General features: G+C 51.6%; 1 protein-coding gene across 1 annotated transcript in view; it reads right to left on the bottom strand.

Annotated features, from left to right (window-relative positions):
* Positions 1-4,405: 4,405 nt before the first annotated feature.
* The window catches only part of Dnai2 (dynein, axonemal, intermediate chain 2), a 15,442-nt gene continuing 4,337 nt past the window's right edge, over positions 4,406-15,510 (bottom strand). The window contains 8 exon segments of the mRNA XM_013036650.1: positions 4,406-4,492; positions 6,077-6,295; positions 7,175-7,321; positions 7,710-7,845; positions 9,514-9,737; positions 10,953-11,075; positions 12,326-12,465; positions 14,941-15,188. Of these exon segments, the coding sequence (XP_012892104.1) occupies positions 4,406-4,492; positions 6,077-6,295; positions 7,175-7,321; positions 7,710-7,845; positions 9,514-9,737; positions 10,953-11,075; positions 12,326-12,465; positions 14,941-15,188 (1,324 nt within the window).

Genomic DNA, 15,510 nt, shown 5'->3' with positions numbered 1-15,510 from the left:
GGGACCTGGCCCTCGTCTGGCTTCCTGCCTACTGGAGGAGTCCAACCCTGGGCAAGGAAGTCAGACGCAGCGTGCTCCATTCCTGGTGACAATGGCAACGATGACACACACTCAGGGCGCACAGTGGAAAAGCTTCCTGGCCTCAGGAGGCCCCAGGAAAACAGGATTGCAGCCCCGGCCCTCGGCCTCTGGGAGCTCTGCTTTCCTGCTGCCTCCTGGCCCATTTCCTAGATGATGTGGTGGGGCGGGCAGGGGGAGGGGGTTCTCTGATACTGGTGGTTGGTCTTGGGTGTCATCTGTCCCTCACTGAAGCAGAGCCCAGAAGCCCCTGCACAGACCAGAGAGGAGGTCTTGATTGGGGGAACGGTGTCATTTCCCAGGGAAGAAGCTGGGAAAGATAGCTATCACATCCCTCGGGGCCGTCTCAGATGGCCCGCTGGCACCCAGAGGCAGAGTGTAGTGCCAGCCTGGGCCCTGGGACTGGCTTCCTGGGCTGCCCCTGAGGAACCTGTGTTAGTATAGCTATTAATAAACAGAAGCAGGAAGCAGCTGGTGGCCTCAGGTTTGAGAAATACATAGACCAACTAAAAGGTTCTGTAGAAACAGAATCCTGTTTGGAGGACCAGGAGTCACCAGACTTTCTGCTGTTCTCTGGTTCAGGCTGCTCTCTGGCGCTGGCAGATTTCAAAGGGGCATGCTACCCCAGGAACTAGGTATAGTTACAAGTTGTGCCATGCTTTTATGTGTTTTGTTTTTGGTGCCAGTACTGGCACGTGAACTCAGTCTGTGCTCTAACTTGGCTTTTTTGCTTAAAGCTGGTACTCTGTGAGCCCCTTGACACCTCCACTTCTGTTTTTTTGTTTTTGCTTTTGGGTTGTTTTTGTGTGTGTGTGTGTGTGGCTAATTGGAGATAAAAGTGTTACATATTGTTCTGCCCAGGCTGGCTTTTTTTTTTTTTTTTTTGGGTCTGGCTGTGGGCCTGAACTCTGGGCCTGGGTGCTGTCCCTCAGCTCTTCAGCTCAAGGCTAGCACTCTACCACTTGAGCCACAGTGCCATTTCCGGCTTTTTTCTTTTTATGTGGTGCTGAGAAATTGAACCCAGGGCCTCAGGCATGCAAGGCAAGCGTTCTACCACTGAGCCACCTTCCCAGCCCCCCAGGCTGGCTTTTAATTAGGATCCTCAGAGTTGAGCCTCCTGAGTAGCTAAGATTATAGATGTGAGTTGTCATCGCCAGCCTCATGCTTCAGTTCTAGATCCCTGAACTGACTCTTATTTGGATAAGTCATGGAAGCCCCTGGTCAAATAGGCTATATTGGTAATTTTTTTTCCTTTATAAAAAAATTCCTCCATGTGCATAAATCCTACCCAGAATATGCTAGGAAGATTAATGGGTAGTATAAGCAGCTTTTAGGAAAGATTGCTAGAGTTTTATTACTTGAGCTGCTCTTTCTCCACAGCTTTTTGTTGTAGTATATTTTTAATCATTGTGTATGTGAGAGAGAGGGAGAGAGAATGTGTGTGTGTGTGTGTGTGTGTGTGTGTGTGTGTGTGTGTGTGTGTGTGTTGGTGCTGAGGCTTGAACTCAAGGCCTGGGCAGTGTCCTTGAGCTTTTTCACTCATGGTTGTCACTCTACCCCTTGAGATACACAGCTCTACTTCTGGCTTTTTTTGGTGGTTTCATGAAGCCTTCTTGCCTGTGGTCTCTAACTTACTTCTGTCTCGTTTCTCTCCATTCTCCATGTCAGACCCTCCTCTCCTCCTCCACAAAACTGCTTACACTCTTCCAGGGCCATCCACTTTCCGAGGGAGACACACGAGCGCTGGGCGCTGGGTACACGCTGCCCACACACGTGCTCTGGAATGTGCTCACTCAGCCTGCCCCGCTGCTTCTGTCCCGCCTCTCTGTCCCCACTGCACTGCCTGACCTCAGTCTCACTTCTCAATGACGCCAGCAGCTTGCTGGGCCTCTCTATCTCCTTTTCTCTCTTCCCATCACTTCCCACAGCCTTTTGGTTCTAAAGGCAGCACTATTGTAACCTCCCTGGAAATCCTGTGGCTCCCCATTGCCTTCCAAAATGGAGTCTCCCCTTTACCTAGCATCTGGACCGCCCGCCCCCCTTCCAGCTTCCCTATCCCCCACCTCTGCTGTGGTCAGGCTCAGCCATAGCTGTCTTTTAGGCAAGTTCCTGCCGCTCTGTCCTGGAGATCCCTCTTGCCTGCAAGTCTAGTCAAAGTGACTCAATGTGTCCCCCACCTCACCCCCACTCTTAGGACACCAGGGATAATAGCCTGGGTTCTTCCTAATACTTTTATTTCTTGAGACAAGGTCTTGTTATGTGTAGCCCTGCCTTGGCTCCATATATGCTAGGATTACAGGCATGTGCCACCACATACATGCCTCTGTGTGTGTGTGTGCATGTGTGCGTGTGTGTGTGTGTGCTGGTACTGGGGCTTGAACTCAGGGATTCTCACCTTTGCTTGGATTTTTTGTGCAAGGCTAGTACTCTACCACTTGAGCCACAAGCTCCACTTCTGGCTTTTTGGTGGTTAATTAGAGTTAAGAATCTCACAGATTATTCTGACCAGTCTGGTTTTGAACCTCAATCCTTACATCTCAGCTTTCTGAACAGACATGGTTACAGGCATGAGCCACTGGTGCCTGGCCATTGTTACAGCTATTTGTATTTACTTCTTTTTGTGCCAGTCCTGGGGCTTGAACTCAGGGTCTAGGCATTGTCCTTTTGCTGTTTTTTGCTCAAGGCTCTCCTACTTGAGCCACAGCTCTACTTCTGGTATTTTTGGTAGTTAATTGATGATGTCTCTTGAGCTTTGCTGCATGAGCTGACTTCAAACTGGGATCCTTAGATCTCAGCCTCCTGAGTAGCTAGGATTACGGACGTGAGCCACTGATGCTCAGCCATTATAGCTATTTTTATTTTTGCCAGTCCTAGGGACTGAACTCAGGGCCTAGGCACTGTCCTTGAGCTTCTTTTGCTCAAGACTAGCACTCTACCACTTGAGCCACAGCTCTACTTTTGGATTTTCTGTGTATTTGGTACTGAGGAATTGAACCCAGGCTTTATATATGCTAGGCAAGCACTCTACCACTAAACCACATTCCCAGCCCAATTACAGCTATTTTCTTCTTTTTTCTCTTTCTTTCTTTCTATCTTTCTTTCATTGATCATGGGACTTGAACTCTGTGTCTGGGCACTGTCTCTCAGCTCTTCAGCTCAAGGCTAGCACTCTACCACTTGAGCCACAGCGTCACTTCTGGCTTTTTCTGTTTATGTGGTGCTGAGGAATCGAACCCAGGGCCTCATGCATGCAAGGCAAGCACTCTGCCACTGAGCCATCTTCCCGGCCAGATTACAGCTATTTTTAAAGAGTGCTTTGGATCTTTGCCAAGGTCCGCTGACCACCACAGAATTAATTAATGACAGTCGGGGACTTCTCCAGGTACAATGTTGGCTCTGAGATGCCTTCCTTCCCCCTACCTACTGCTCTACTGAGTGTGGCTTGAGGGCATGCCCATGGCTGTCCACCCATTGTCCACCTGGAGGCCCAGCAGCCCTGAGCAACTGCCTCCCGGGGTGGGGAGTCAACTCCTGGGCTCCCATCCAGTCTGCCCCTCACTAACCCTGTGGCTGAGGGCCAGTCTCTGCACCTCGCCTGCAGCCTCCCATTGTCTTCTCTGCAGCATAAAGACAGTTGTAGCAAGAACCTTCCAGAAGATTCGAAAGAATTACACGAGCACCTTCAAAAAGCATTCAGGGCAGGACACGTAACCAGCACTGTTGACAGGGTGATTATTGATTTAGTTTTTACAAGAAGTACGGTAATAAAACATGCGCGTGTATGAGGTCATTCAGCCCCCACCCCTCCTACTCCTACACATTCCACAGGGGACCTCGGATACGGTGGTGAGCCAAAATGCTGAGAGGGTTGCTTAGAAAGGCCTCTATAGACATGGGCAGTTTTCCTGGTCAGCAGGTAGATGGAGGGGAATCGAAAGCAGGGAGGAGGAACCCTTCTTCCCCCTCTGCAGGAGTTTCTGAGAGCTGGCCATGGCTGGTGCCAGTCCATCGGAGCTCGCACACCTCTGAAGGTAGATGATTGTTGGGGAACGGATGAGAAACAGACTCTAAGGAAATACCTTGGACCAGACCTGAGGCTGTGCACCCTAACCTGGAGTGAGCGTCAGGGCGGCCGAGGCAGGGGGAGCTGGCCTAGGAACAAGCCCTGTGGCTCTGTATCTTTCCTCCCTACAAAGGGGTGTTCAGGGCCCCAGTGCACCCCCACTATGATGCTTTAAGGGAGATGCTCAGCTCCCCACTGTAAGACCAGGGAAATGCCAAGAAGGGGGTGAGGAGTGGACCCTGCGGGCGGCGCTGCGGTGGCCACCTAGGCTGGGGACTCTTCGCTGCTCTTAACTTCCTCCCCTGCTTCCTCCTCTACCACCTCTTCTTCTGCCTCCAAGATTAGTGGCTTCTGAGGAAAGAGCAGAGAAAAGTTGGAAACAGTCAAAAGCAGCCAACTTGTAGGGGGTGTGGAGGAGGTGGGCAGGGCCAGGAGCATCTGCCAGGAATCTCCCTTCTGTCATGTACAGCTTGAGCAGTCTGGAGCCTGTTCCTCCTGGGTACCTTGGCACCATCATCTGTAATGTGGACCTGGCACCCTGAAGGCCTGGGCTAACATCAGACACAGAGCGTGAGAAGCCAGCACAGAGAGCAAGGCCTCAGTCCTGGGAGATGCTCTCTGACCTCAGAATTTTGAGCCAACTGATGAGACTAAGCAAGAGAGGAGGAAGCTGGGCACCAGTGGTTCACGCCTGTAATCCTAGCTACTCAGGAGGCTGAGATCTGAGGATCATCATTCAAAGCCAGCCTGAGCAGGAAAAGTGTGAAACTGTGTGTGTGTGTGTGTGTGTGTGTGTGCGCGCGCGTGCGCTGGTCCTAGGGCTTGAACTCAGGACCTGGGTACTGTCCCTGAGCTATTTTTTGCTCAAAGCTAGTGCTCTACCACTTGAGCCACTGCTCTACTTAAGGTAAGAGTCTCATAGCCTTTCCTGCCCAGGTTGGTTTTGAACCTTGATCCTCAGCTCTCAGCCTCCTGAGTACTTAGATGCCCAGCCAGATGCCATCTTTACAGCTCAATCTCCTCATTTTCCCAGATGGAAACTAAGGGACCAGGAAGTAAAGCAATTAGCTCAGGCAACAGAGGGAAAAAAAAAAGTGTTTTAGAGCTGGGGCAGAGGGCAAAGGCACAATTCACGCTTCTGACACCAGACCAGCACACCCAATAAGAATGGCAGCCCTTGCTGGGCGCTGGTGGCTCATGCCCCTAATCCTAGCTACTCAGGAGGCTGAGATCTAAGGATTGCGGTTCAAAGCCAACCTGGGCAGGAAAGTCCGTGAGACTCTTATCTCCAATAAACCACTAGAAAACCGGAAGTGGTGCTGTGGCTCAGGCGGTAGAGTACTCACCTTGAGCTGAAGAGTGCAGGGACAGTGCCCAAGCCCAGAGTTCAAGCCCCACGACCAACCAAAAAAAAAAAAAGAAAGAAAGGAAGAATGGCAGCCCTTTACTCCATGGGACTCAAGGCTCCAGCTCCTTGGATAACTCATGGATCCTAGGTAGCTCAGCACCCATGTTCAAGGTCCATGGTGGGGAGGGAGTAGGCCAGGAGGTACAGAGAAAGGCTCCTGCCCTGGTCTGATTGGAGAAACTGTTCCTCAGGAGGCAGGAAGTCCTCTCACTTGTCCGATGGACAAATGAAGGTCCAATCAGGAAGGAACAGCAAGCAGGCGTGACTCAGGTCCTGCCTCCCCCACCTAGGCCCTAGTGGAGGCCCTTACAAGCTTTGCCTTCTTCTTCTTTGGACAGTCCTGGGGCTTGAATTCAGGGTCTGGACACTGTCCCTGAGCCTCTTTGTGCTCAAGGCTAGTGCTCTAGCACTTAAGCCTCAGCACCACTTCCAGCCTTTTCTGTTTATGTGGTACTGAGGAATCGAACCCAGGACTTCATGTGTGCTAGGCAAACACTCTACCACTAAGCCACATTCCCAGCCCTTGCCTTCTTCTTCATGGCCTCCACCTCCTTCCTCCTCATCTCTGACTGGATGACACTGAGGAACTCCTCTTCAGCCGTGATGACCAGTTCATCCAAGTTTACGCCCATCTCTTCATCCTTGTGGTCATCATCCTTGCTCTCGGCTTTGCCTTTCTCCTTCAGCCGCATCTCTCGTTGCCTGGCTTCCAGAATCTTCTCTCGCCGGGTCTCCCGCTCAAACATCTGGGACACACAAGGACAGCGTCTGGTAGGAAAGGGTAGGCAGCTGGCAATGCCAGCTCAGGGCCAGATATCTGCACACAGGGTTAAAGCCAAGGACGCAGGGCTAGTTGGGTGCTGGTGGCTCACACCTGTAACCTCAGCTACTTAGGAGGATGAGGTCTAAGGATCATGGTTCCAAGCCAGCCTTGGCAGGAAAGCCTGAAGTGGAGCTGTGGCTCAAGTGATAGAGTACTAACCTTGGGTGGAAAGGGCAAATGGACAGTGCCCAGACCTTGAGTTCAAGCCCTGGTACTCGCAGACAGACAGACAGACAGACAGACAGACAGAGGAGAGGAGAGGAGGCTGACTAAACACTGGTCCTGGAGGACTGGAGCAGGGATGTAGTTATTCTCTTTCAGGGAGCATGGGGTACACAGGTTACAAGGTAAAGACTGTCCTTTGGACCCTGAGCCCTATGGAGGCCCAGCACAGTGGTAAGACCCTTGTCTGCAGCAGAACCAGGATGCTCTCCCAGGACCAGGCCTGCATCCCTGCTGCTGGGGAGTGCACTCAGGGTTGGGAGACGCAGTCATGAATGCGGTGTCCCTGAAGTTACTTCCATCCGTCTTCTGTATTGAATGGCCCTGCTGTTGAAACCTTCTATTGTTTGGAATTAGCCACATGGACCCAGTCAAAAAGACTTTGATTTACAACCAGGAAATGGAGGCCCTGGGAGGCAAAGGCTTTGGCCTGGGCCCCAGAGCCACACAGGGGCTGAGGCAGGCCAGGTGGACCCCATGCTGCCCCCTGGAGAAGGGAGGTGGGAACATGCCTTCCTCATTGCTGTTCTAGGTGCCGAACTGCTCACACAGGGCCCTCACCTGGGCACCTAGCACTTACGGAGGAAGCTATGTTCTTCTCGTTCCTCTGGAGGGTGGAGAGTCCGCTGGAAACTTCCAGAAGAGTGGTTGTCCCCAGCTGGGAGCCACAGGCAATGAGACACCCATTGTCCTGCACCCGGAGGCAGAACAGGGCCTCGTCGCACACCTGCTGGGAGGACAGCGCGGGTCAGGAAGAGGAGGAGGAGGAGCACGAACCCCTCCGCGTGGTTACCTGACTCCGGGGAGCTTCGCCTTCCCCCCCACGCAGCACCCATGGTGACCTCCACTGCCTGATGCGGTGACATTTGTTGGGAGACTGTCAAGATCTTTGGTCTCTGCTGGGCACAGGTAGCTCACACCTGTAATCCTAGCTACTCAGGAGGCTGAGATCTGAGGATCAGGGGTCAAAGCCAGCCCAGGCAGGAAAGTCTGTGAGACTCATCTCCAATGAAGTATCCCAAAAATCAGGAAGCGGGGCCATGGCTCCAACGGTAGAGCACAAGCCTAGTGCAAAAGAATTAAATCCAAGAAGGATGGGGGGGGGTGCACGTGACCTTCAGGCTGAGGGCGGGGTCACACTGCTTGAACACAATGTCCCAGATGTCCAGGGTCCCGTCCATCTTGGTAGTGAAAAAAACTGCCGGCCTCACAGGGCTCCAGGCTCCGTCGGTGAGGTAAGCCATGTGGTATCTGGGGGAAGGGGAGGTAGTGCCATGAGTCAGGGTCTGTCCTGGGGAGGGATGGAGAGCCTGCTGGGAGCTACATACAGCTCCCCTCACCCCAGGCCCTCTTGGGCTCCAAGGCCTCAGAGTCTTTTCTGGGCTGGAAGTTCTTCCTCGGGTCTAACTTGTAGCATGAAAGTCTTTCAAATCCACAGCTCACAGGCTGCTCCTGATAGGGCTATGGGGATGGTCAGGTGTGGATCCTTCTCAGCTAACAAGGCCACAGGCACACCTGTACAGCTGTACCTGAACCCTGTCATGGAGCCATACATAGGTATGGTCAGAGAAAGGGCAGGAAGGAAGTCACAATTCTGAGATCCCAGGAAGGCTATACTTCCTATCTACTTGCTTTGGATTTCCTCAACTCTTATTAGTGAACATAGAATTTAAATAAAGAAAACTAGCCGGGCACTGGCAGCTCACATGGGTAAGCCTAGTTACTGAGGAGGCTAAGATCTGAGGATCATGGTTCAAAGCTCAGCCCAGGCAGGAGAAAGTCCATGAGATTCTTATGTCCAATTAACCAGCAAAAAGCTGCAAGTAGAGGTATGTCTCAATGGTAGAAAGCCAGCCTTGAGTGAAAAAATTTAGGGATAGCACCAGGCTTGAGTTCAAGACCTAGAATTGGCACACATGCGCACACACACATACACACAAAGTAAAAACAAAAATAAAATTTTAAACAAAATAAATCCTCCACGTACACACATGTACATATATTTACACATATGTGCACACATGGTAGAGAGTTCAAGTCTTCCGCTCAACCCCATTCTCCCTTCCTGCACAGTGTTACAACTCCAGCTGTGTTGTGTTGACCATGGCTGAGACGACATTTCCGAACCATGTGCGCAGTGGTGTGCAAACAACCAGGCTACAGCTAAAAATGATCATGATAAAAGAAACACTGGAGATTTCTGACAAGCAATGAATAATTGTGAGGGCAAATATATTCCAAATGTTTCAGGGGACATGTTTAAACTTAAAAAAAAATGATTCATTGTTTTTACTGACATTTAAACCTCACTGGAATTCTGGTTTGGTTTTGTTGTTGTTTGTTGGATTTTGTGACAGACCTGGGGCTTGAACTCAGGGCCTAGGCACTGTTTCTGAGCTCTTTTGCTCAAGGCTACCTACCATTTTGAGTCACAGCTCCACTTCCAGTTTTCTAGTGGCTCATTGGAGATAAGAGTCTCACAGACTTTCCTGCCTGGACTGGCTTTGAACCCTGATCCTCAGATCCTAACCTCCTGAGTAGCTAGGATTATAGGTGTGAGCCACCAGCACCCAGCTTCTGTCTTTTTTATTTCCTCATTTTATTTCCCAAGCCTTGAACTCTGGTCCTGGGCACTGTCTCAGAGCAAGGCTAGGCACTCTACCACTTGAGTCACAGCGCCATTTCCAGCTTTTTCTGTGATTTAATTGGAGATAAGAGTCTCACAGACTTTCCTGCCAGGGCTGGCTTTGAACCACAATCCTCAGATCTATTGCCTGAGTAGTTAGGATTACAGGTGTGAAGCACCAGCTTCTGGCTTTATATGCTAAATTCTATCAGCAGACAGGTCTCTGAAGTGGCCCCTTGGTCCCCTCCCCTCACTACACCCCATCCCGTCCCTGGCACCCCACCCCTACTCACTTGGTCCACATAATGGACGACTCCCGGCTATCTTCGGACCAGATTCGGGCTGTCCAGTCACCGACGGTCAGGAAGTTCTTGGGGTAGAAGGGGTTCCTCTGGAGGGCGTAGATGGGGCCATGGTGGCCGGAGAAGGTACACACGATCTTCTCCGCGGGGGTCTTGGCCTTGCGGTTGCAGGAAATGACGATCCCCTGCTCGGTGCCCACCATGAACTTGGTTGGCTGTGGAAAGGGTGATGCGCATGGAAGGTGCCATGAGACATGAACTCAGGGTGGGCTGGTACCAGGCTCTGCCACTATTCCCAGGATCCTGGGCCTCAGGTTGCTCAGGCAGGTGTTCTGCCCCTAGAAGCTGTCCCTGCCCTTCCCAGCCTCCTTAGCTCTCCCTCTGGGGAACCTGCTTGACAATCCTATGCTTAATGAAGCCCTCCCTGGCTCTTCCTGTCCCCAGAGACTAGCTAGTGTCCAGTAAGCAATTAGCCAGAAGGATCCTGGAATGTGTGCAGATAGATAAAAGAAAGAAAGCCCAGAGTGGAGTGGGGGGGGGAGGAGGAGGGGGGCAGCCTGATCACTCAGAGGTAGTCAGAAGCCAATAATCCTAGCTATTTAGGAGATTCCCATCTGAGGACCAAGATTCAAAGCCAGCCTTGGCAGGAAAGTCCATAGGACTCTTATTTTCAATTAACCAGTAAAAAGCCAGAAGTGGAGTTATAGCTCAAGTGGTAGAGTGCTAGCTGTGAGTAGAAAAGTTAAGGACAGTGCCCAGGCCCTAGGACTTCAAGCCCTAGAATTGGCACACAAATTAATAGAGCCAGTTGCTGGTGGCTTGCACCTGTAATCCTAATGACTCCAGAGGCTGAGATCTGAGGATCGCAGTTCAGAGCAATCCGGGCCAAGAAAGTCAGAGAGACTCCTATCACCAATTAATCACCAGAAAATGGGAAGTAGCACTGTGGCTCAAAGTGGTAAAGCAAAAAAGCTCAGGGAGAGCACTCAGGCCCTGAGTTCAAGCCTCACAACTGACAGATAGATAGATAGATAGACAGACAGACAGACAGACAGACAGACAGACAGACAGACAGACAGACAGACAGATAGATAGATAGATAGATAGATAGATAGATAGATAGATAGATAGATGGGCGGGCAGGTAGGCAGGCAGGCAGGCAGGCAGGCAGGCAGGCAGGCAGACAGACAGACAGACAGACAGACAGACAGACAGATCCTGTTCAGTTTAAGACTATCCTCTGTTCCACTGGGAGAATGGTGGCCTTCCTCAAGAAGCTCTGCTGCCCCCTGCTGGAAGGTTGCTATAAAGCCCACAGAGGAGGGACTCAGCCATGAAGGCCCTTTGAGGGCCTGGCTGGGGCAGAGTGTAGGTGGGGAACAGGTATCCAGACAAAGGGAATCGAGGAAGGCAGAACAAGAAACACTCACCAACGTAGACTCGAACTCCAGGGAGATGGCACCCAGGGCATTTTCCAGATTCTCCTTTCTGGTGATATCCATGATCACAACCTCAGTGGGCTCACTTATCTTTCGGATGTCCCACCACATGACCTGGCAAGGAGGGCAACTCTGAGGCCTCGAGGTCTCTTTGCCCCCTGTCTGACTTCCCAAGGCACAAGGATGTGGGTACCATGAGCAAACAACCCTCTGAGACCCGCTGCTGTGGGCCACAGGTCCCAGACCGTCAGTAACAATGACTAGCTGCAAAAAGAAAAATCCCGATGCCGTGGCCTCACCCCAGCCTTGCCAGGTGTGGGCCCAAGAATCTGCATTCTTCAGGGCTCCTCACATGCAGTGTGGCAAAAAGCAGACTTAGGATGTGACTCTGTAATGAATGCTGCAGAAAAATATGCGCCTGTGTGAGAAACTCCAGGTATCGACATAGTCTTCTGCTACGCATTTTCCCATAACCACAAAATGTAAGATCCGCTTAAATAAATTACGAGGTAGCTGGACCCTCCTGACCCTGGAGGCAGGGGGCAACGATTTATGACGTGTGAGACCAACTCCGAAGGCAGAGCTGGAAACTAGCGCCCTGGGGAGGGGCTGGGGTTGTGAACACAAGACGCGGGCAGGATTTCCTGGACTGTCTTTTTGTCTGTTTGAGGTTTGGTTTGTGTGCACATTATTATGCTATTAGGCTAAAGGGCTGGAGGAGGTTGGTATAGCTCAGTGGTAGGAGTGCGTGCTTAGCATGATTGAAGCCCTAAGTTTGATTCCCAGAACTGCAAAATAAAATAAGATACAAAGAAACATCCTCTGGGTGATGATGATGATGATGATGATGTGTGTGTGTGTGTGTCTGTCTGTCTGTCTGTCTGTCTGTCGGTGTCTGTATGTGTGTCTCTGTGTGTAATTGGAAGTAAGTCTCATGGACTTTCTTGCCCTGGCTGGCTCTAAACCAGTATTTTCAGATCTCAGCCTCCTGAGTAGCTAGATTACAGGCATTAACCCCTGATGCCTGGATGGATTTTTTTTTAATGCACTGCTGAGGATTGAACCCAGGGCCATGCACATGCTCAATGCTGAGGCTTGAACCCAGGACCTTGCACATGCACAGTGCTCAGTGCTGAAGATTGAACCCAGAACCTTGCACGTGCACAGTGCTGAGCCTTGCACATGTTCAGTGCTGAAGATTAAACTCAGGGCCTTGCACAGTGCTCAGTGCTGAAGACTGAACCCAGGGCCTTGCACATGCTAGACCAGTGCTTACACCCCCAGGCCCCTGGGTGATTCTGAGGGGCAGCAGGGAACCGTGTGTGTGAGCCCTGCCCTCTTCCCCGGGCCTGGCCAGCTGGTACCTGCCCATCTGTGGAAGCCGAGAAACATTCAGTGCCCGTCTTCGACTGCAGCCAGATACTGCCGTACACAGGATCTCGGTGGCTAAACTCGATGGTGGACAGCTCTGCCACCAGGCTGCCCTTGCGTGTGTCCCAGAAGGCTGGTGAGAGGGAAGCAAGCGGAGGTGAGGGAGATGCAGGCTTCCCTCCCTCAGGGGGAGAGCAGGGCTGCATGGCTGGCCTCTCTAGTTTTAGCAAGTATGTGGATTCCCAAACCAAAGCTAGGTCCTGCTGGATGCTAGTGGCTCACACTTGTAATCCTAGCTACTCAGGAGGCTGAGATCTGAAGATTATCGTTCAAAGCCAGCCTGGGCAGTAAAATCTGTGTGATTCTTATTTCCAATTCACCAGCAAAAAGCTGGAAGTAAAGGTGTGGCTTAAGTGGTTGGAGCACCAGCCTTGAGTGGAAAAACTAAGGGAGATCGAGAGGCCTTGAGTTCAAGCCCCAGATACTGGCATAATAGAGGCTAAGTTCCAATCAGCTTTGAGTTTTCTAAATCTCTGGAAGAGATCCATGGGGTGCATCTAGAAAAGATCCATGGAGTGCAAGCCTTACTCAGTGTGTTGTGTCCCTACTGTGTGCTGAGTGTGGCCTGCCACGGTGGGGAAGCCTCTGGGAATAGACTGGCCAGTCCCAGGGGAGGTGGAAGGGGACTTGCATGATGCCCAGACCTTGATGGCTACCATAGAAAGAAATGGACAGGGTGCTCCGGCAGGCCTTGGGCATGAACTGACAGGGAGCTAAGATGGAGGGCGGGCCTGTGGCGGAACAGGCCAGGTAGAGGAGTACAGCCAGGCTCTACTTAGGCTAAAAGCACACCGAGAAGCCCTGGTCAGAAGATGTGGGCAAATAGAATACAATTGATATGAGCTTCTAGACCTTTCTTTGCTGCCTCCAGAGAGCAACTCAAAGGATCTTGCCTCTACTGTGACTGTGCAGGGTGCTTTGCCCACAAAGCCGAGGCCTGTCTGCTTTCTGTCCTCGTGGATGGATTCGGTTTTCATTTCCCTGCGCCTGTGCACGGGTGTGCGTGCACCCAGGACCTGCCCTCTTACTCTGCCCATTCTGCTTTTGCAGAAGATCAAAAGCAGCAGAAACTTCGACTTAAGACCCCTTAAGATGGAAGCCTTAGTCAGGCACCGATGGCTCACTCCTGTAATCCGAGCTACTCAGGAAGTTGAGATCTGAGGATGGAGGTTCGAAGCCAGCCTGGGCAGGAAAGTCTGTGAGACTCTTATCTCTAACTAGCAAAAAGCTGGAGGCGGAGCTGTGGTTCAATGGGCAGATTGCCAGCCTTGAGCATATAAAGCTCAGGAACAGTGCCAAGGCCCTGAGTTCAAGCCCTAAGACCAGCACACACACACACACACACACACACACACACACACACACACACAGAGGTCTGGCCTGTGCTTTCTTGCTTGGCATGCTTCGGCATGGCAGCCCCTTGGGGTCCTGTGCCCTCAGGTACCCTCCCAGCCCCTTCCTCCGGCAGCACAGCTCCAGAGCCTAGGCTGCACTGAGCACTGAGTGGGACATGAATAATGAGTAAGGCCAGGCTCCTGAATAAATCATGGCAGCGCCGCTCTGCTCTGGTCTTTCTGGAGTTCCGGCACCCAGATATTTGGCAGGGAAACTGACAGGAACCCTGGTCTGTTCCACGGCCTCTGCTTCTCAGGGAGGAGGCTGCAGCTCTGAGGCGGAGGCCAAAGGCCTTAGAAGACCTGCCCAGCCTGGCCCAGCGCATATGCTCCTTTCCTCCCCTCCTCTCTGACGTCCAAAACCATCCAGGTCTCCCCATGCATCTCCCAAGATGGGGTTCCATAGTGCTCCCACTATCCCTTAGACTTGGTCCCTAGTATATTTGGGTTTGAACTCAGGGCCTTATTCTAGCTGGGCAGGGACTCTCCTGCTTGAGTCATGTCCTTCTCAACTCGCTTTGCGCTGGGGATTTGAACTTTGCACTTGTTCAACTTGTTTGCTCAACTGGTGCTCCATGTCTCCAGTCTGGCTTTTTGCTGGTTCTTTAGGAGATGGAGTCCAGCAGGCTTTTCTGCCTGAGTTGGCTTTGAAGTATGATCCTCTGCACCTCAGCCTTCTGAGTAGCTAGGATTCCAGGTGTGCGGCACCACACTCGTCAGCTGGGATTACTATTATTATTTTACATGATTATTACAAAATTGGTGCACAGAAATGTACTATTTTGTAAGTCAGGTAAAGAGTGCATTTCTTTTTGGACAACGTCACTCCTTCCTTCCCTAGCTCTGATTATATTTGAGGTAAGAGTCTCATTCCCCCTCCCATCCCCCCTCATCCCTCCCCCTCCCCAAGTAGCAGGGATGGCAGGCCTCATAAGTTACTCTGAGCTTTTTCTGTGGAGACAGAGGCTTGGAATGGCCTCTAACCTCGATCCTCCTCATCTCCCGTCTTCCGAACAGCTAGGATTATAGACCTGAGGCTCAGTACCCAGTCTTGATAGTTGTTAAAAGCCTTTTTATTTTGTGCTAATATTAGACTTACTTAGAGTGATCACACCATGGCTAGTTATTGGCTGAGAGCCGGGGTCCCTCCTTACCTATCTGCCCATTGTAACAGCCCCCCAGGAGCACGTGGGTGTCTTTGGGGTTGTACTCCAAGGTGACGAGCGGAGAGGAGGGCTTCAAGGCAATCTCAGGCCTATTGGGGTTTTCTATAGAATGGGAAGAAAAAAAAGTCACATCAGGCTGGAACAGAAAAGACAGGGTCAACTGGTTTAACCTCTACAGGTGGGGGTGGCGAAGGAGCCAGGATCCCCTCTTCTACCTCCTTGGCTCTGTCCCTACCCTCTTTTTTTTTGGCAAGGGGGGGTTACCTGTACTAGGACTTGAACTCAGGGCCTCAGGCTCAAGCCTGGTGCTCTACCATTTGAGCCACAGCTCTAGATCTGGTTCTTTGCTGAAGATAAGAGTCTCAAGGATGGGCTGGGAAGGCGGCTCAAGTGGTGGAGTGCTCGCCTTGCATGCATGAGGCCCTGGGTTTGATTCCTCAGCATCACATAAGCAGTAAAAACTGGAAGGGGCGCTGTGGCTCAAGTGGTAGAGCGCTCGCCTTGAGCTGAATTGCTGAGGGACAGAGCCCAGGCCCAGAGTTCAGGCCCCATGACTGA

Source organism: Dipodomys ordii, unplaced genomic scaffold (assembly GCF_000151885.1).
Source record: "Dipodomys ordii isolate 6190 unplaced genomic scaffold, Dord_2.0 Scaffold7, whole genome shotgun sequence".
NCBI lineage: Eukaryota > Metazoa > Chordata > Mammalia > Rodentia > Heteromyidae > Dipodomys > Dipodomys ordii.
This window is presented reverse-complemented; position numbering and strand designations above follow the sequence as displayed.